A 22670-nucleotide genomic window follows, 5' to 3' on the forward strand; every position below is an offset into this window, starting at 1 on the left:
GTCACTGGCAGGGGAGGGTGTTGAGAACTATTGTGTACAGGAGCATTGTAAATTATCATCACCTGGTGCCTTTGAGCATCAGAACCTTGTTTTGTTAAGTGCCATGGGAGTGGGAGTGGGATTAGAGTCTGGGAAGGATACTTCAGCACTTTTATTCTGCTGAATAAATGAAGCACTTGGAGATCTTGATGGAGTACTTCTGTCCTTTGTCATCCTTGTCTCCTGCCCCTCCAATACTTGCCTGGGAAAGATAAGGGAGTCCAGAATGGGACTCTATAGGAGGGGAATTTGCAAACATGGAAACTAAAGTAAAGTGCCTCTTGGTGGCTAATTCAGCTGTTTCACCTGAGGATAATGACTCTTTTGGTCATGATCACTCTCAAAATTATTTTCTCATTTTTGAAGGGGCTGTGGTCTATGATGGTGGATGAAGCACCCACACAAACGGATTCACAAACACTTCAAAATATAGCTGAAAAATAATATTTCTAGATAGATTGATTGTCCTAGTTTAATACAACCATTCCAGTATATTTTTCTGCTTATTATCTTGCTTTTCACAAAGCAGCCTTCAAACTTCAATAATATTTAATATATATTTGTGGTCTGAAACAATATTCCTTGCCTTTTTAATCTCTTTGAATTATTTTTCTCTATGCCATAGATGATTCACTGAAAGATTCATGGGACAATTTCTAATGATCCTGGCATGAAAAAAGGATTGCATATCCACCTTCCAGGGCCAAGATGATTCTTCTCTGTCTTTTTTTCTCACTTTCCTTTTGCATCAGGGACAAAAAATACAAAATTGCTATTTGTATTCTATCTTGTTTCTTCTTTTTCTTTTATTTTGTCCCTTTCCTTCTGACCTTGAAACAAGAACTTTTATTAGTGCCAGAGAGAGAGAGAGAGAGAGAGAGAGAGAGAGAGAGAGAGAGAGACATAAAGCATGTACCTGGAGTACCTAAACAACTGACAATAGTATGAGGAGAGGGAGAACTGGCAGACAAAATAACTTAATTTAAATGCCATTTGGTACCTGAGATATTACCTGCAATTAACTAAATTCACTTTTCTGGATAATGATTATAGTGACACACTGCCTCCCTGTATTCATAAGAAAGGAAGAAAAATGATCATATAAGACTTGGTCTTTGTCTCAGTGAAGTTCACAGTTTAGTAGGGAGATAATATACATATATATTAATGATGCAAAGTAATACATAAATTTATAAAAAAGTACTAACTAAACATCATGTGATTTATTAAAGGAAAAGAGTTATTAGTGCCACAAAAGGAAAGAATTCATGAAGGAGGTGACATTTGTGCTTTGCCTTAAAAATTGAATAGGATTTCAACTGACAGAAATGGGGAAAAGGAGGTCATTCCAGGAAGACAGAATAGAAATAGCAAAGACATGGGTTCAGGGCTATGTGTGGCATGTTATTTGATATGACACATAGTCTATTCAGTTGGATCATAGCACATATGGAGTACAATCATGAAATTCAATCATAACTAAAGTGGTACCAGGTTATTATGGCAGACCTTTAGAGCTGGGATATCACTTTAGTGATTAGGAAACTAAGACCAGAGGGATTAATTAATTTGTCCAAGGTCATAAAGGTTGGAGGTGATAGAATCAGAATTTGAACTCAGGTTTTCTGATTCCAAAATCACTGTCTTTCCCATTCTCAAGGGCTTTGAATGCCAGAATAAGGAGTATAACCAGTAATGGGATTCAACTGACCTAATTTTATGTGATTTCAGTGAACCGGTTGTTAAAATGGTACTTTAAATCAGTGTTCTCTCTAAGGCAGCTGCCCAATGAAAATCACAAATTTACATTCCTTATTCTTTTTTAACATTCATCTGCACAACACCATTTTCTAAGTGCCCTTAGTAATGTTATCTCCAACCATAGGTGAAAAAAAAATTCATGGAACTATGCTTGTAATATTTATTCATTTCTTAAAACTCATTATACCTTTGATGAAATTCTATGTTTTAATCCCCTCATCTTTGTTAATTTAGTAAACAAACATATGGTGTAAAGAGAAAAAGTGCCAAACAATCAGGGGTTGACAAACTGTCATTTGTTTCCACTTTGTGTTACACCCAAAATTCTCACAAGATATTATGGGTGTGTTGGTGGTCCCTGAACAGTGAAATCTAAACTGGAACACAATGAACCAATAGAAATATAAATTTCAGGGTTATCTAATCACCCATTTCAGAAGTCATAGAAGTAGAAGAAAAAAAGTTAGAATAGGTAGAATGAATTTTAGTCTGCATATGTTCTGACACTGTCTGCTATGGTCATATGGCTGCTTTCACTCCATAAAGATTCAATTACTTTTTGTGAGTAACATAACATAATCTAGTTTTGTGTATCTTTTATTGTTCTTATTTGAATATTAAATGCATGAAATATTACACTACCTTTTGATATATCTTTTTATATACTTAAAACAATCATTAGGACAGAGAATTTATTTGAATCCTATCCCTTAGTTTAATGAAGCATGAAATTATAATCTGAAAATTCCTTTAATTACATCAAAGATCTATAATATCACTGGAATGATTTGCTATTTGTCCTTCATTTTTTTTAGTTTGGTTTTTTTTTTGCAAGGCAATGGGGGTTAAGTGGCTTGCTCAAGGCCACACAGGTAATTATTAAGTGTCTGAGGCTGGATTTGAACTCAGGTACTCTTGATTCCAGGGCCAGTGCTCTATCCACTGTGCCACTTAGCCACCCCTTGTCCTTCATTCTCGAAGAAGATCATGACATGAGAGAGCGGATGTCATGACATGCAAGTGAATTAGATTAAAGTGAGGAGGCACTATGTAGTGTCAGTCTCACTTTCTCCTCCAGAGCCATCTAAGTCCAGGTCCTCTTTTCTTCTTTTTGCTGGAATGGGTATTCCATAGATCACAAATTATATGAACCTTAGGATACTGTCTTCATGAGTTGTTAAATTTCTCCTCCTTGCTCCAAATTATTACTTGATGGAAAATATTATGATGCTGAGTCTCTTTTAGTTTGGCAGAACAGAGCTTCCACTGGCAAAGAAATAAAGAATCCAGGCTCATTCCCATTCCACTGGGAGGTTATCAGAATGGCATTTGATGAGAGGAAGATCTATACATAAGGAGGTTTTTTCCCTCACAGGGAGGTGATGAATGTAGTAGAGGGGACACATTGGCAAAGCTGGCCTATGTTAATATATAGCATAGAGATGGAAAAGAGAAGACAAGAGAGATTGATGAGTTTTTTTAAGAGAAAATATTGACCAACTGACTTAATCTCAGTAGAAACTGCTCAATGATTTTATGGACAAAAAAGATCCTTTCTACTATTTAACTTTCACCAAAACCTGCTATATTATTGACCTGAGTACTTAATATTTGATAGGTTAATATTTCAATTGGTTTTCATTTAAAAAAAGACTGGGACAGGGGGGAGGGATGTAAAATGAATACCTCTGCAATGTCACTGTCTTAATTTTACATTAAACAAGACAAAATGTCAAATTCTTCTGAAGGACATTAACAAGATATTGCAGAGTAATATAGTATACTCTACTGTTGAGTTCTGGATATTATGCCCAAGTAGTAGGGAATGAACCTGAAAATATAGAATCAGCATTTTTCTAATATAATTAAGGACTTCAATATAATGAAAGCTTCAATAGACTGTACCTTGGCTACTTCTTCTTGAAATGCTACTAAATTCAAATAGGATATGTTGACCAAATCTGGACCATATACCACAGTTATCATTCGATTCTCCAAGCGTCCTATGTTCCCCACATCCAAGAGCTCACGTAATTTTGGGTCCTACAAAATAAATATTAGAAAATCAATCAATACATGATAATAATTCTTTCTAATATTCACATCTTTTTGAGATTTAACCATATTATTTCATTAGAAATTCACAATCAGAATATGAAATCAAATTTTTGTTACCCTTGTTTTATGATGAAGAGACTGAGGTTTATAGAGATTAAGTGACTTTCCTAGGCTCACAAAGCTATAAGTTCCTTAGCAACATTTGAGTGCCAGGCATCTTGACTCTCAATATTCTATGTAACTACCTCTGAAAAGTTATTTTTTAAAAAATTAATGTAATAAAATTATTTTATTTCAGGGCTATAATTATTTTAAAAATTCACATGCTTTTTCAAACCTGAATAGCTGCTGTCAAAAATGAAATAATTTTGATCATTGATATCGAAATCATGTACTCCAGTCCAAAAGCATTCTTCTAGCTATAATTCACAAAAGCAGCAGAGATGAGACCATATAGAACATTTGTCTGTGGAGATAGAGTAGATTTGAAATGGGAGGGATAGGGTTCAAATTTTAGCTCTTGGTGCTTAATATATGTACAACCAAAGACAAATCACATCACTTCCCCTCATTTTGTGACTCGGTTTTCTGACATATAAAAGGTTCCTTCTCCAAAATCTAAGACTCTTCAGGAAGTATTCTTCCAACTATATCATGTTCCACCAATACATTTTAAAAATTCCTCTGTAATTTTAATAGCAAATTACAATTGTAATTATAGCACTTTTATTTTACTTTCTAATTTATAAAGATGCCAACAGTGTACTGAAACCAACTCATTCCGGTTTTCAAGAGTGCTCTGATAGATCTTCATTTTGATTATTTCAAAATGGCAAGTTCTACAAATCAGGATTTGATTTATAGCTTTGTTGATTATCTAGACTTAAGGAAGCTATGGTTAAAAAAATGTAAATAATGCAGATTAAATCTTAAGTGTGCCCTACATACATTTTTATCAAGCCAGTTGCTAAACATTTACTAGCACACCCCTTTTAGAACCCCTTAATCTCTGAGATGAATGAGAAAGTTCAAACTTAAAGAATATATTATGATACTACATTTTGGGAAGCCTAGTCTAGCCTACTCAAAGAGGATCAACAGGAGAAAGTTGGTCAATTTTACTCAAAGAAACAAATGAAGAAATCTTAAAAACATGAGGAAGGGTTATGACTTCCATGTGTAAGGGGTGTCTTTATGCCAATTAAATAAAAAAAAAATCCTTAAAGGAACAAAACAAATATTTTGAAAGAAATATGTATGAAATTTTCCAGAGTTTGACTTCACTTAACACATTATCAACAAAGTAGGAGTATTTGAGTAATTCACAATCTATAAGTAATTCTTCTTCAATGTGGAGACTATGATGGTTCTCTTCCACGAAAGTTATAAATAACTTTGGCCAATATGTTTCCCTGCTATGCATATGGATTGATATAAATAAACTTCATTCTTTTGTTTGCAGGTGAAAGTATGTTGATTGTATCCCTTGTAAAACTTCCCAAATGAGATCCAAAATTACCCAAAAGAATTTGCCTTAACTACCCAACACAGGGGGGGAAAAAGTCAATGAACCAAAGGCACAATTTTTCAATTTCATCATTTATTTTCTCAGAGATATTTTATGGCTATTAGAATTAAAACCCCATTCATCAACAAAAAAATAAAAGGGAATAGTAATTATAGGTAGCATTTATTTAGTGTTGTTTGATTTGTAAACTGCTTTACAAATATTTCATTTGATTCTCATAATAACACTAGGAAGTAGGTTATTTTATAGTTGAGGAAAGAGAAACAGAGATTTTGTGATGATGTGAATCACACAGCTAGTAAATGTCTGGAGAAGAATTCAAGTCTTCTTGGTTTCAAATCCACCATTCTTTCCAGAGGGCCAACTGTTGTAAAAATACCATGATGATGATGATGACAAGGACTACAATGAAGATGACAACAACTACTACTATCCACTAAATGGTATTAATAATAATAGTAGTAGCAGGTATCACTTGGAATTAAAAGGACCTAAGTTCAAATCATGCCTCAGACACTTAATAGTTGTGTGATCTTGGTGAATTACTAACTTTTTGTTTGCTTCAGTTTCCTCATCTGAAAATGAGAATACTAATAGCATCTTTTCATTTACTATTCAGTCATTTTTTTCTGTAGTTGGGTTCAACTCTTCATGACCCCAGTTGAAGTTTTCTTGGAAAAGATATTTGAATGATTTGCCTTTTCATTCTCTAGCTCATTTTATAGATGAGGAAACTGAGGCAAACATACTAGGTGTCATCAGATTTGAATTCAGGAAGATTAAATCTTTCTGACTCTAGGTCTGGCAGTCTATCCACTGTGAACCTAACTACCCAATAATAATAGTATCTACCTGGTGTTGTGAGGATTAAATGAGATAATATTTTTAAAGGGCCTTGTAAATCTTAGCACCATGTAAATATTAATATTATTAATAAATGAGTCAATACTGAATGTCATAGCTTACAGAAAGTAAAAACAGAAGCTGTGGTTGGAGATTGCTAACTAATAAGCACTCACATTTAGCTACTGACAACAAAACAGCCTACAAGCTACATAAGGTGATATTTCTTTGTTCTCATGCTTAATCTATAAGGCTATATGATGTTTTAGATACAGAACCAAAAAAGCTCAGAGTTTAGTTCCTGGTTCTGACACATATTGGCAATATGATCCTGAACAATTTATGTATTCTCTCAGTGCTGTAGGCAGTTCCTCAAGACTTTAATTTGTACAGAGAATATCAATCTGCTTTGGCAGAAAACATCTCCTAATCAGAGCTCCCTATACCAATGGGATCACAGATCCAGATTCATTTTTAATATGAACACCATTCTTTTTCATGAGTCTCTTTTATTTTATGATTCTTAGTCAACTCAGAATATGAGTTGATCTCTAGCATTCAATTATTCTGAAAAGAAGACATTCTAAACCAATAAGATCACCATGCTTCACTCACTGGTCTTCCTCCACTCCTTTAGAAAGATTCAGAAGGAATGGAGAAATATAGTCTTGTAATTAATAAACTATTGGATCAATCCTTTTATAAAATGAATAATTTGCAACTGTTTATTTAGTCCATAGTAGGATTGCAGGCTTATTCATTTGTCTAAATGATAAGGACCAAAAGGATTATCTACTTGAAACCATCTGATAATCCTCTGATTGCAAATACTCTGTGATAAAGTAACTCACTTTAGGCTTGAAAGGGCAAGTTACTATGCCCAAAGGGCTATCAAACTGTATATAGCCTTTGATCCAGTTATACAACTACTAGGTCTGTATCCCAAAGCAATCATAAAAAGGGTGAAAGGACCGACATATAGAAAAATATAGCAACTCTTTGTGGTGGCTAAGAATTAGAAACTGAGGAGATGCCTATCAACTGGGAAATGGTTGAACAAGTTGTGGTATATGAATGTAATAAAATACTATTATTCTGTAAGAAAAAATGATGTCAGATTTCAGTAAAACCTAGAAAGGTTTACAGGAACTGATACTGACTGATGTGAGCAGAACCAGGAGAACATTATACACATTGACAGCACATTGTATGATGATCAATTATAATAGTTGATCATAGCTATTCTATCATAGCTAAGCTATTCTCAGCTATATAGTGATCAAAAACAATTCTAAGAGACTTATAGGTGGCACAGTGGAGGAGCATCTAAGTTCAAATCCAGTCTCAGATACTTGATACTAGCTGTGATCTTGGGCAAGTCAATTAACACCATTGCCACATCAAAACAAAGCAAAACAAAACAAAACAAAAGGATGAAAGAAAGACATATGATGGAAAATGCCATTCACATGCAGAAAAAATTATGGAGTCTGAAAGCAATCAAAATGTACTATTTTTACCTTTTTTAATTTATTTGTTTTTTTCTTATGATTTTTCACTTTTGTTCTGATTCTTCTTTCATAACATGACTAATATAGAAATATGTTTATCATGATTGTGCATGTATAACCCACATCATAATGCTTTCTATCATGGGGATGAGGGAGGGAAGAAAGGGAAGGAAAAGTTTTACAAAACTGAATGCTGAAAACTATCTTTACATGTAATTAGAAAAAATAAAATGCTATTAAGATTTAAAAAAATACCTCTGGAACTATGCCCAAGGAGCAATAAAACTAATCATATCCTTTGACCAAGCAACATCAATATTAGGCCTTTATCCAAAAGAAATCATAACAAATGAGAAAAGTCCTACATGCTCAAAAATATTTATAGCAGCTCTTTTTTGTAGTGGCAAAGAATTGGACATTGAGGGTATGCTCATTAATTGGGGAATGGCTTGAATATGTCATGGTATATGAATGTTATGGAGTACTACTGTTCTATAAGAAACCATGAGTGGTTAGACTTTAGAAAGGCATGGAAAGAATTATATGAACTTATGCTGAGTGAAGAGAACATTGTTCACATTAACCTCCTTGTGACTTGATCAACTCAGATAGATGCAGCTCTTCCTAGCAATTCAGAGATCAAAAGTAACTCTGAGAGATGTTTTACGGACAATGCCATCCACATCCAGAGGAAGGGGGGAAAAAACTTGGGGAATCTGAATGCATACTATATTTGTATTTTAAAATTTCTCTTATATTTTTCCTTCTTATTGTGAGGAGTATGTGAGTGTTTGTGTTCCACAAGAATGTGAAGGGAGAATTGTTAGTTTAAAGACAGTTCTAATGATATTGCCTATGAGCAGGAAATGAGTTAAAGTCAAAAGACTTAGCATCAGTCTGATCAAAAACTGAAATTAGGTGGAGTGTGCCCCACCTATTTTTAAATTAACCTAGGGTCTTGACCTTCTCTTTTGCTCATGCTCCAGGAGAACTGTTCTTGCTCATTAGTATAATGAGCTGGGCAGGGGAAATGTATGGGGACCAAAGGTATAAATTAGATTGTGACCCCAGTCTATGATTGGCATGAAGGGACAGGAACAAAGCCTTCCAAAGTGCATAAAAGACCTTAGCATTTTGGGATTTCTGGGCCCCTCTCCCACCTTGAGAGAGGTGTGTTATTTTGTTAAGATATCTTAATGAAAAACCATTTTAAACACTGTGGACTAAGTATTCACGAGCCATTTATAACATGTATAACATGGTTTTCTTTCTTCTTAGTTCTAATTCCTCATATAAAATTACTAATATGAAAATATGTTAAACAAAAATGCACATGTTCAACTTTAACCCGACTGCTGCCCTGGAGGGGGGCAGTAAGGAAGGAAGGGAAATGTGTAACTTATAAATAAGCAAATAGATGAGTATTGAAAAATTACCATAGAATGTAATCAGAAAAATAAAATAAAGTATCCATTTAAAAAAAAAAAAGACAAAAAACCCAGCAAAGCAAAAATTAAATAAAATTGCTACCTGGGGAAAAAAAAGGTAATTTACTTAACTGCCTAATCCTTACAATCGAAGATCATATACCTAGCACTCTTTTTCAGGTCTCTTTTTCAGTAATTTCTATTTCAAAATATTTCCTTCACTAAAAACTGTAATCTAGAACTGACAACTTAACTTGTAGTTTTTCTATTTTCGTTATTTCACTTCAAAATAAAAAATGTTTACATAAAAAACTTATTGGCATAATCTTGGAAAAATATAGAATAATTTTTAAAATTATACCATAATAATATTAGAAAAAAGTGGGAAAGAAGTATTTACTGGGTATTCTATAGGCAACTAGATGGTGCAAAGGAGAGAATGCCAACCCTGGCATCGGGAGGACCTGAGTTCAAGTTTGAACAAAGATCCTTCCTAGCATTTGACCCTGGGCAATTCACCTAACCCCATTTGCCTACGGTCTCTATCTATTAAACTAGCTGGTGAAGGAAATGGTAAACTACTCCAGTATCTTTGCCAAGAAATCCCCTAATGGGGTTATGGAGATTTGTATATAAATAAAATGACTGAACAACAACATGCATCATTCTAGCAAAAAAAAGGAAGTTTCATATGGTTGAAAAAATACTGGATAAAGAATTAGAGTATATACAGCTCCAACTATTTCTGGAACTTAATATCTGTATGACTGAAGGTAAGTAGCTCAGTTCCCTCAATTTATTTTTCTAACATGATAAATGGAGCTCAAATCGTAATTACTAATGAGTGCTTTGTAAGGTAAGGATAGCATTAGAAAATGAATATGAAAGGGAAGAAAACACCATACAAATTTATTCAATCTATCATTCTTTTATAAGCAATTTTAGGACACAAAAAAACAGAAAAAAACTTCTTAGAAAATATATGAAATGTTATCACTAAAATTTGAAATTAGCTTCACTTTATTAAGCTCATTATTGTCATTAGTTCTGACTGTTGATAGAAAAAATATTTAAGAATTACTGTATAATGTGTTTCCCTTTCTGATTTTTCTCTGTAATATCTCCCCAAACCTAGTTCTAATCCCACCAATTCCATCTCCATTTCTATTATATATTGTCTTCAAACCCTCTGGGTCAGCATTGTTATCTTTGGTTAATGAGAGAATAAAAGCCAGAGGAGATCTATAGGTAAAAGAAGCAAGAGATGGAAAAGAGAATTTAAAGTTAGATGTGATCATTTTGGATTATCAAAAACAGTACTGCCAAATTCAAATAGAAATACAGTCTCTGAACTGCACATAAAGATGCTTGTGGACCACATAATGACTTAAAAAGTCATTTTGTTGTTCAGTAATTTCAGTTTTGTTCGAATCTTTGTGACCTCACTTTGGAGGTTTTCTTGACAAAGATACTGGAGTGGTTTTCCAGTTCCTTCTCTGGGTCATTTTACAGATAAGATACTGATGCAAATAAGGATTAAGTGACTTGCCTGGGGACACATAGTTCATAAGAGTCTTAGGCCACATTTGAACTAAAGATGAAGTCTTCCTGATTCCATGCCCAGAACTTTATCCACTATAGTACTTAACTGCCCTAGAAAGTCTTAGATTAAGATTATCTATGTTTTATTGTATTTTTTGTTTACTTTGTTAAATAGTTCTCATTTGCATTTTAGTCTGATTCTAGATGCATTGAACATGATACAGGCCATTAGAAGCTTGGGTGTGTTTGACATTTCTGACCCAGAATAACTTGTTCATTTTATAGATTAATAAACTGAGATTCAGAGAAATGAAATTATTTGTCTAATTCCACACAGTTAGTAATTAGTACAGCTAAGATTTGAACTCAGATTTTGAACACCCAGTGTTCTTTTTATTAGAAAGCACTGGTTAGGAAGTGTGAAATCTGTTATTGGGAACAGTTATAAGAGGGAGAAAAATGATCATTCACTACCACCATTTTTCTTTGTGATTTTATTTTTCATTGCAGCTAATTGTTAACCATTTAAAAAACTGGGGTGGAGGCAGGGGGACCAAACATAGATGGAGGATCAAAGGGAGTCAAGTGAAATATTTTACAGGAAAAATACAATGAATTATGTATAATTTTTTTCAAAATAGAAATGATTTTAAATTTGCAATAAGAAAAAAAGAAAACCCCTTTGTAAATTTCCTCTGTGGACTATATTCCAAATGGGTTTTGTACTATTTTTATGTAGCATTCTTTACAAAATAATCCTACTCTTTGTTATTTTTCTATAACCTCAACTAGGAAAGAATCTTTTTGCTTTAAAAAACAAAACAAAATCCCAAACTTCACTTTCTTTTTTAGAAGATGACAGCTCAAGTTGACCTCCTTACAGCAGAAACTCATTACTTGTTATTGTTATTGATGTGTCAGTGATACTCTGCAAAAGATTTGTTGCAAAGGTTTATCTTTGAAACATTCTGTAAAAATCTATCATTAAATATACCTGCCACCTCAAGTGTCAACAGCTGGTTATCAGTTAGAGGAATATATCTCACATGGAGAAACTAGTGAGGAAATCATTGAAAATACAGTAACAGAAAAGTCGAAACTGCAGTAATAAGTTCAAGAAGATATGGAAAGTGACATAAATGATTATCATCATCATTGTCATCATCATCATCACCATCATATCACAGAAGAGACACTGATGATGATAGTAAAACTTTTTTCATGTAAGTATGAATGCAATTCCAAATTGAAACAAATTTAATATAGTTCATGCTCAGTGGGCATTACAAAATGCCTAACTCTAATTTTATTTAAAGAGTATGTGAAATATTGAAATATAAAACTCAAACTCAAAGGATCTGATTTTGAGTTTGAGATTATACTATTCATTAAATGATTCTTCCCACCATCACACACACACCTTTTTTAAAAAAAAAATATTCTGTGAACAGAATCAAACTAAAAGGGAAATAATACTTGCTGAAATGCAATTTTTAGGAAGAAAACCTATATTCTAATGCTAGATATAATGAGGCAGATAGATGGCTAAATGGATAAGGCACTGAACCTGGAGTTAGGAAGACCTAGTTCAAATCCATTCTCAGACTCTTACTTAGTTGTATGACCTTGAGCATACCTTAATCCACTAGAGAAGTTATTGGCAATCTGCTCCACTATCTTTGCCAAGAAAACCCCATGAACAGTATGGTCCATGGTTTCATGAAAGATTGGAGACAGCTTAACAATAACAATTGGAAATAAAGCAGAGAATTATAGTATATATATATATATATATATATATATATATATATATATATATATATTATGATATATGGTATGAAAAACATAGTTTCTTACATTTTTATGTAGCATCATTCCTAAGAAAGTGTTATATGATCTATGGAGAACTCTATCAAACAGGAGGAGTCAGAGGAGGCTTCATTGAGAAGGTGATCTGATTTTGAAATGAAATTAAAAGAAAAGAGGGTGTGGGAGGTGAGGAAGTTGAGAGATTGTACATTTAGTTTATCAAATGGATCTGTTTGTTGGAAGGGTTGTCAACATGAACTTTGAAATTTCTGAGTATGATGACAGGGAATGGGGCAGGGAGAAAGAATCATGAATGTCATATTTCACTACCAGAATCATGAGGTGTTGAAATGAGTTCCTTGACATAATTCATTTGGGAAGATGATATCTTGGAGGTTTTTAGTTTGCTTTTCATAGGAATCTGAATGCAAAGGATAACAAAAGTCATTTGTTAAACAAGAAATACAGTGTTTTAACTCAGCAGAACTTTTCTAAGAGACAGATAAACCATTCTTTCAAGATATGTGCATGGGAATCTAGTAATTTGAATTAGTGGTAAAACATAAAAAAATACCAATTTTAAAATCTATTTCGATTTTGTTTGTTTAAGTGTAAGTGCTTCATGTATAATCTATATCATGTTGTTTATCATCTCAGGGAGAGGAGAGGGAAGGTTAGAATTTGGAACTCAAATTTTTTAAGTTTAAAAATTGTTTTACTATGTAACTGGGGAAAATAAAATATACAAAAGAAATGGACATGCTTCATCTTTAGAATAAGATAAATCACTGTTATCTTTATTTTTAAAAATAACTTGCAAATATTTATGAAAAGATCATTTAAGAAAAGAACATAAAGGCATGCATACCTAATAGCATGAATAAAACCAAATATTTCAGAAATGCTAAAAAAAACACCCAAAAGCATAATAAAATTATTATTAAAGTAAATTATAATTAGATTCCAAGAATATTCAAAGAATTATTTGGAATAATTCAAGACCAAAGTGTAGCACCTCTTGAAATGATGAGTCATTTTTCCTATGTTGAAAGGACTTTCATAAAACTAGATTTGTAATGCTGATATAACTTTATCAGCTTAATTGATCTTAATAAATAAAAAAACTAAGATTATGTTGAGAACAGGAAATGAGGTTATAAAAATATTAAATTTGGAACAAGCATAGCATAATTTGACTATAAGTCTTGGACTGTAAACCCATCTTCATAGCTAGAAAGGCTTAGGATTACCATTGCTCAGAAATGTGGGAAAGGGGACAGGTAGAATTTAAGACTAGAGGAGGCAACAAACCTTGCAACCACTACCTCTGGTCCTATGCAATCCTACTTTCCTGTAACTTTGAATATACTTTGAATCACTTTGAATCACTAGGCAATTTTTGCATCCTTTCTTGGAATTAGCTTTTGGGAAATCACATAAAGTGAAGATGAATGAGAAACCTGCCAGTCATTCTCCAGCAACTACTTAGAGGCTTCATTATAAAACAGAATCTGTGTGGAAATGTAAGCATTTCCTCTCTCTATCTTTGAGGGAGGATAAGATTACTGAGCTTTCCTGGGTATAATGATCATGATTAAAACTTCTAAAGGAAGTTGTCTGTCTATGACAGATATACCTACTATAAGCAATGTCTAACAACTAACAATTACAACTCAATTTTGTTTTTGGTATTTTAGGATTTACTAAGCACTTTCTTCATGCCTAAATTGTGAGGAAGTCAGTTCCTGAAAATATGACCTTCATTTAAAAGTTGAGGAAACTAAAGCTAACTTACCTAGGGTCCCATGATGGCAAATACTTTTAGATGTAGTAATCAAATGTGTCTTTCTAACTTAAATCTCATACATTAAATCTCTGCATTGTGATATGCTGAGAGTAGTGACATTTCCCATTCTGCTCTTTAAGCACAGTTAAGAATCATTTCTATTTTTATAAGTGTTGTGAAATAGAATCTGTCCAACTAAATAATGTGGCTCTTTTCAAATTATGGAGATTAATGATTAAATTGTCTAAACCTATTTGCAGAAAGTGAGCTTTTATACATATTAAAACCATAGCAATGATTTACTTTTTTAAACTTCATTTAACTAGAGATTTCACTGTGAAATTTAATATAATACCTCACTAAACGATACTGTATGTCTATCTTTTTTTTTTCCAGGAGTGATCTCTCTAGGTGGTGAGCTCAAGAACTGTGAGGCATCTTTTTTCAGACTTTTTAAAAAAAGATAAAAAAAAATCCACAATATTTTAAGAACTAAAGAGACAGAAGAACACTATTTTAGAAACAGGGACACATATTAAGCAAATGCTATTGTCATTATCAAATAAAATAGTGCAAGTAAATTCTTTGCAAACTTTCAGTAAATGAAAGAAAGGAACAGATACAGAAAGGACAGCTTTAAAAGAACTAAAGATACCTTCTGAATCACCTTTTTCTTTCTATGCATTGCTATAAGAAAAAAGCTGCATTTTTTGTGGATAACTCATCTGTAAATTAAATGTATCTAAAACATTTCTCGAATTCATTTTTCATACTTAAAAATGCAAATATAGAAAACAAATGTTTTCTTTTAAAAAATTCTCTCATTGGCTTTTAAGTATATTATATAGTTTTAATATTAGGCTAAGTATAATCCTAGAACTTAAGAGAATCATTGCTACCTGAATGATATTTCAAGTACTTTCAGCTTTTATAACTTAATCCTATGGAAAAAAAAATCTATCAATCATGATCATGAATCATACGTTTGCAAAAGTCTTTAAAAAATATCTTAGTACAACTGTTAGAAAAGGAATAGAGAAATCCTCCTGGTTTTTAACTCTACTGATTTTCATGTAATGCATGTTCATAGTGATAAACTATTTGGAAGGTTGAGTGAGCTTTTCTTCTTGTAGTTTATTAAGATTTGTTATATAAAGGAAAAACATGGTATCTAGACTACAAATATCAAATAGATCAGGCAAAAACAGGATCAAAGGTGGGATTTTATATTTCATTTTTTTAATCATTCCAAATTCATTATAGAAAAAATTAAATGCCAGATTCAAGAATTGACTGGTAGATGTTTAAGCTGTTGAACGAGTTGCATAGTGTAGTGGATAGAGTACAGGGCTTAGAATCAGGAGGATCTGTTTTCCTGATGGGGTTTTGTGAGAATCAAATAAGATATAATTGTGAAGTATTTAGCACTGCACCACCTAGCTATGTAAATGTTATCTATAATGATGATGATGATTACGTCACTTCATAGGTCTTTTCAAGGCATTTTGCTCAGTCATAAGACTGAATTCCAATCAATTTTGCCACTAGCTATATGACCTTGGCAAGGTTGTAATGGTGAATATTTAGCAATTAGCTTTCTGTAAACCATATATAATATATGTATTATGTACGTATATGTACAACACACCTTTAAGGTTAATCTCCAAAATAATATTTTCTCTAAAAGTTTCTTAAATCTAGACAATCAACAAAAGAATCAAATACTGATTTGTAGCATTTGCTGATTTTTGATATATGAATGGTCATACTGAAAATTTAAGAATTGGCATTCACCAGTCACTTTGAACTGGTTTCAGCATACTCCTGGACCTTGTTTAAGATATAATCTCTTAATTTCAGTCTTCTCATTTGCAAAACAGTAATAATAGTTTGTAAAACAGAATTAAGACCATCTACCTTGTCTTTCAAAAGTAAGATTTTTATTAGTATGAGATAAGGATTGCAGAATTACATATCATAAGTTTAAAGCTATTAGGAATTTCAAAGGACAGCTCATTCAAAACAACTGCAATAAATAAGGATCAAAATAATTTGCTCAGGGTCACAAAAATCATTCAGATTATAAATTACAGAGACATAATTTACCATACCTAGGCCCATATGGGCAACCAGGTGACTTGGAGAACTCAGCTGGGCCTGTAGTCAGGAATACTCATCCTTCTGAGTTCAAATGGGGCTTCAGACACTTACTAAATGTATGACCCTGGGCAAGTCAATAAACTCTACTTGTCTCAGTTTCCTTCTCTATAAAATGATCTGGAGAAGAAAATGTCAAATCACTTCCTACCCCCTCCAAGAAAACTTACAATGGGGTCACAAAGAGACAGACATGACTAAACAACAATAATAACACCTGACACTGTCCCAAGTAGTGAAAGTGTTTTGAAAATTGTGGTTTTGTAAATATGAGATGACAGTATTATTTTTGTTAATATTCACTGCTAAACAAAATGATTTCTAATAAAAAGAAACTAAATCAAATTTTTATAAAAATAAGTTTTGATTATTATTATAATTATTCCACTGACCATTACTGGGCACTGAATTTCATTTTACAAGAAGCTTGACCTTCTGGACAATGACCAGATTGATGTATATTCACTGTCTACTAATATTCTCAATAACCTAGTTGTATAAGCACTGGAAAATTTATCCTAAAATTGTATTACTATTCTATATTCTTATTCTTGAAAAATGTTTCTAAAGGAAGCATTTCCGATTTAGAAAACTTGATGATGAACTCTTTTGGATTAGATATGGAATGTATATAATTTTTCCATATCTAAAGAAAGAAACTGTACATTTCATTCAATACATCCCCATTCTAAGAAGCTAAAATTTAGGAGATACAAAGAATCTAGTTGCTAGATCACTTTCTGATATTCACTTACAAAATATGCCCCATGCTTTAAATGATATACATCTGCTGATCATCTTAAATTTCTATTCCCAAATTCCAAATATTTTGCATTTAGATCTGATGAGTGATCAAACAGCTATCAAATGACTGTAATATTAACTCTTAGGTATAAGGTTCATAACAGAAATGTTTCCTAGTAATGTCAAGCCTATTTCTAGGATGATTTATCACACAAATTTCCTGTACTGTAATTAATATTTGAGAATACTATTCTATTCTAGCCAAAATTCATTACCATTCACATTTCTTTTAAAGGATCATGACTTTTTATTTTTTTCTTACTGGCTTAGATTGTGGTATAAAGCTTTCCACAGAAAGGGTCCCCAACAATTTTTTGCATTCAACATTCTATAAGAGCATGGGAATAATATTGACATACTTTGGTTTCCCAATAAACCTGAGCATTTTGCCTTCAAGATTTCTCTTAGTTTTCTCATTACTGAAGGGGAGCCAAGATAACTTTCTCCTCACAAAGACACAACAATCATTTATAGTACTCTTTCAAAAAAAAGCAATAAAGTATCTTTACAGAAATTATTTTCAACACCCAATATTGATTGTGATAAGTAATATGATGAAATATCATTCTGTATAGAAAACAAGTTTGGTACAGTTTTATTGTTCTTTCCCCCTTCACACACACACACACACACACACACACACACACACACAGAAAGACCCAGAGGGGCATAAGACTTTCTGAACTTAAAAATTTAAGTTCTGCCTTTTCATTTGACACTGAGATGATTTGATTTATTTTTATTTTTTTGGTAGTAAATGGATAGACTTGTATTGAATAACTTAAACCACGTCCCCTTGATCAAAATCATGATATTTCAGGCATCTTGCTAAAATTAAGAGTGTAATTTGTGCCATGACAAAAAAGAAGAAAGTAGATTTTTCACAGTTTTTCCAAAAACAGAGTTGCCAGTTCCATTTTCCATTTTTTCCATTGCTTTCTTTAACAAGACAAATCTAACTTATAATCTCTACCTCAGAAATCTTAGAGGAAAATATGAATGGAAAGGCAAATGAAAATGGAGCTAGAACAAATGATTAAATTCTAACAGATTTAGTTGAGTTAAAGAAATGAGTTAACATATGTAAAATATTTCATAAATCTTAAAGCATTATATAAATGCTAGTTATTATTAATAGTAATTGATAATTACTGACAAAAAAGTAAGATGACATAAAAGGGAGATTGAGTTTAACTTGGCCAGAAGTGTATAAAAGGTGATTTAGTTAAGTAGGATGAGTAAAAGATATCCTTAGAATGAAAATATGACTTCCCCCTTTTCTTAAAAGTTTAGGGTTATGAGGTCTCACACAGAAAAGAAGGAGTGAATTCTAAGCAACAATTCTCTCCCAAGAGGCATAAAAGAGCAGTAGCATTGTCAGCTGAGATTTTAGATAATCCATCATTGACTAACATGTTCAAAAGCTGGAACAATCTTCTAGGGGGAAAGAATGATTGCCAGGGAGGTTTTTTGTTGGTTTTTTGTTGGTGTTGCTTATTTGTTTTTTTTTTTAAAGAGAGTTGAATAGCATGGAATAGAACCTGTAACTCCTTCTGGAAAAGACAGTAAGAGTGGAGTAGGGAAATATCTGAAGGAGAGGAAAATAGCAATAGATAAGAAACAAAATTCTATAGAACAGCAAGACAGACCAGAATGTTAACTGGCTGTAACTGTGGAAAGATGGAGTTTAATTCAAATAAATACAAAAAATTAAAAATAAAGGATATATGAAGAAAGATGGTATCTTCAACTACACAAAGAATTGATAAAGAGAAATATGTATGGAAAAATTATGTGTCTAAAGGTAGCCAACTATATGGCAAAGGTGTGGGGGGGAATATGATAACTTGATATTTGGAATAACAAGTTATACATGATAGATTTGTAATCTTTTTTATTGTATTTTATTATTAAAATGTTTGTTTTGTTCCACAAATTGAAAATAAAATAAATTTTAAAAAATTAATGCCTCCAGGAAATTGAAGAATCAACCCTGACCTTCCTTCCTGAAGTCTCTCCAAGAGCACAACTTCGAATCTTGAGGACTCTACAAATCTCTAGGATATACAGAATGGGAACCCAACTGAAGGAAGGAAAAGGTATTCTCTTAACTCTCTCTGAATGTGAGTAAAACTGTTTTCTATATTTTTTACTGTGAGATAAAAACCTTTCCTGGGCTAGATATTTTATAATCCTGAGTGCTTGTAAGAGGAACTGGTTCTAACAATGGGAAGCAATAAATATTAATGATTCTGACAAACATGGTTGCCACCTTTGTGAGGACAATGAGAAATTTAGAAGTATTGCAAGTTCAACTGAAACTTTGTTTTTGGGAAGGTCTCTATCAGTGGGGTCACAATTTAAGAGACCCATATTTAAGATTAAATACATCGAGGATCCTTGATTTTGCAGGGTCAGGAACTCCTCCATGTTCCTCCACCCCTCCTTCATTATTATGAGCAAAACTATAAATTTCTATGGGTTTGATATTTGGTAATGAACTTTCATGATCTTAACTAGGCTGGTTCCTGGTTAACAGCCATAACAAAATTGGCTACATATATTTGAATTGTGTTGGACTTTCTGAAAGTGATTAACATGTATATGGATAAAATAAATGACTTTGGTCTCCTTTGTAGAAAGCTTAGAGACTTAGAGAGAAAAGATGACTTGGGGGTAAAATGTGAACTAGGAAGAATACCAAGGTAAAGTTGGAAAATTTAACTCATTTTCCTGGATTTGACAGTTACTATCTACCTGACCTTGGGCAAATGATTTAAATTCTCTGGATCTCAGTTTCTTCATCTATAAAATAAGGAGGTTAGATGATATGATCTTCAGCAACATCTCAAATGATGTAATATTTGTAATATACTTAGCATCTGGAGAAAAGCAGACACTATATAAATTCCTTGCCTTTCCATTTTTCTCCTTCCCTCTGAATTCTAAAAACGTAATGATACCAATAACATGATTTTATGTTCATCACTAGTAGTAAAGTGAAACCTCTAGAATTCCAATTATTTCACTTTTGCTCTGAAATTTTAAATACATGCCTATAGATAACAAGGTAGCTAGGTGGTGCAGTAGTGAGGAAAACTCATCTTACTGAGTTCAGATCTGACCTCAGATACTTACTAGCTGTGTGACCCTCTGTAAGTCGCTAAACATTATTTTTCTTCCTCATCTATAAAACGAACTGGAGAAGGAAATGGCAAACCATTCCAAAAAAAAACCCACTCAATGGGGTCATAAAGAATAGGACACAACTGAAATGACTGAACAAGAACAAGAACAAATAAAAAAATAAGAATAAGGCATCAAAACAAATCCTCCTCACTGTCTACCAAAAAAAAAAAAGCAGACATTGAAAAAAACCTACTATTTCTTAAGGAAGTTTATTCAATGTAAATCATAAACATGAGAATGCCAAAAGAGCGAAGAAATAAACCTTAAGTGAATTTTTGTTCTCTTAGTCAGGCAGAATCATTAACCAAGTTACAAGTTTCTTCAGGATGTAAAATTTCTTTCCAAATCTTATGGAAGAATATACTTTAAAATTGTTGACAATAATAGCCTAAAAAAGGAAAAAGTACTTTTATGAAATATTTAAAATAAAATAAAAGTGAATTTAAAAGGAAAACATGTAGGATCATTTGCTAATTGTATGCTTAAAACTATTGAGAATAAAACTAGAAGGCAAATAAAAAAAACTGGGTGAAAAATTTTCTGCCAAGGTTTGTATAATAAACATTTTCTGCATTAATCATACCAGATAGCCAAAATTTAGAACTAGCATAACAGTCCTCAATATCTTTAAAACGGAATTAGAAATGATACAGAACAAAATAAAGGACACTACAGTTAGATCATACTAACTATAAGCCAGAGAGGTTTATGATGGATATGATGTTATGTTTAGGGTATTAAGGTATTCTCAAGTTATCCAAAAAAGAAAGAGCTGGCAAATGTTTGGTAGAAGTCTCAGATATTGTTCCTTTTGAAAAGCAATTAAGAAAAAAATCAGTCATTAATATATATATATACATATATATACATATATATATATATATTTTTTTGTTTGTTTGTGTATGTGTACATATATGTATGTATTGAGGGAGCTCTTGCTGGAAGGAAGACAATGGAAGAGAAAGGCATTAAGTTTAATTCAGTGGAACAAAATGCTATCTTAAAGGTTCTTATTCAATAAGTTTTCCTCCCCTGAATATTTACAATTATACAATATTTTTTGAAAGGCACAAAAGAGGGCAGTCTACTATGATCAAAATGACTAGAAAATGACTAGAAATGACTAGAAAATAACATGTAGTGTTAGTACTTAGGTAAAATTGGAAATCCTGGAGAAATACTCCAGGATGTTCAGAAGATATCTTTAAAGGATTTTTGGGATAATATGTGAAAGAGTTAATAAGGATAATAAGGATAAAGGATTTGTAACTTGCAATTGGAGGAAGGGCCCAAATATTTATAGACTTATCTCCATTATTCTACTTACTTTATTGCTATTTAGAGCTTTTTTAAAATTTCATAAATAAGTAAATAAGTGACAAAATATCATTATACTCAGTCATTCCATCATTACCTCAAAGCTGTAGTTGGATGTGAATAAATGAATGAATGAAAAACAATTTGCAAGGGTATGTATAAAGGGCTAAAAGAACATATAAAACAAAAAAAATAGGTAAAATTACACCTCTTGCTTTTTGAATGACTCTATAAAGATGATAAAACAGATCTTGATGAATTCTCTCCATCAACATAGGGGCATTTGATCTCAATTAAATTCCTAGAAAGTTTTCTAATGAATTCTTAATTCAGTAAAAATGAGAAAATGAAGCAGTAATCATGAAACAGTAATATTACTTTATCAAGAATAGTTCATGCCAAAATAACTTTGCTTCTCTTTTTTGACAGGTTTGTTTAATTGGTAGGTTTGGAGAGAGCAGATCTAAGCAAATAAAGATTAGATTCTTTCTAGTATAAGGAGGAAGAATTGTGGATCAGATGATAGTACAATTAGGTGAATTAAGAACTAACAAAATTGTTTGACCTGAAAGTAAGTTTGGACCATTAAAAAATGGTATGATGTCAACTTGAAAGGAGACCACTAGTGGATTAAATCATAAATCGGTCATTAACCTCTTTGATTTAATTAATATTTAATAATTCATCTAAAGGAATGCTGCTTAAATTTTCAGATATGCATGCTGCCTAAATTTTCAGATGGCACAAAACTGGGAGGTATGACTAACAACTGAATGACAGAGTCAAGATTCAAAAAGATTTGGACAGGTAATCCTAAATGGACTCAATCAAGATAGATGGCTTATTCTTATTTTACAGAGTATTATTCATATTCTATGGATGAGAATGCAAGTCAACAG

General features: G+C 32.3%; 1 protein-coding gene across 1 annotated transcript in view; it reads right to left on the reverse strand.

Moving 5' to 3' along the window:
* Positions 1-22670, reverse strand: part of PLCB1 (phospholipase C beta 1) — a 964239-nt gene that overhangs the window by 435866 nt on the left and 505703 nt on the right. Inside the window, exon 4 of the mRNA XM_074209479.1 lies at positions 3706-3843. Within this exon, the coding sequence (XP_074065580.1) occupies positions 3706-3843 (138 nt within the window). The remainder of the gene's footprint in view (positions 1-3705; positions 3844-22670) is intronic.

Source organism: Macrotis lagotis, chromosome 1, assembly GCF_037893015.1.
Source record: "Macrotis lagotis isolate mMagLag1 chromosome 1, bilby.v1.9.chrom.fasta, whole genome shotgun sequence".
NCBI lineage: Eukaryota > Metazoa > Chordata > Mammalia > Peramelemorphia > Peramelidae > Macrotis > Macrotis lagotis.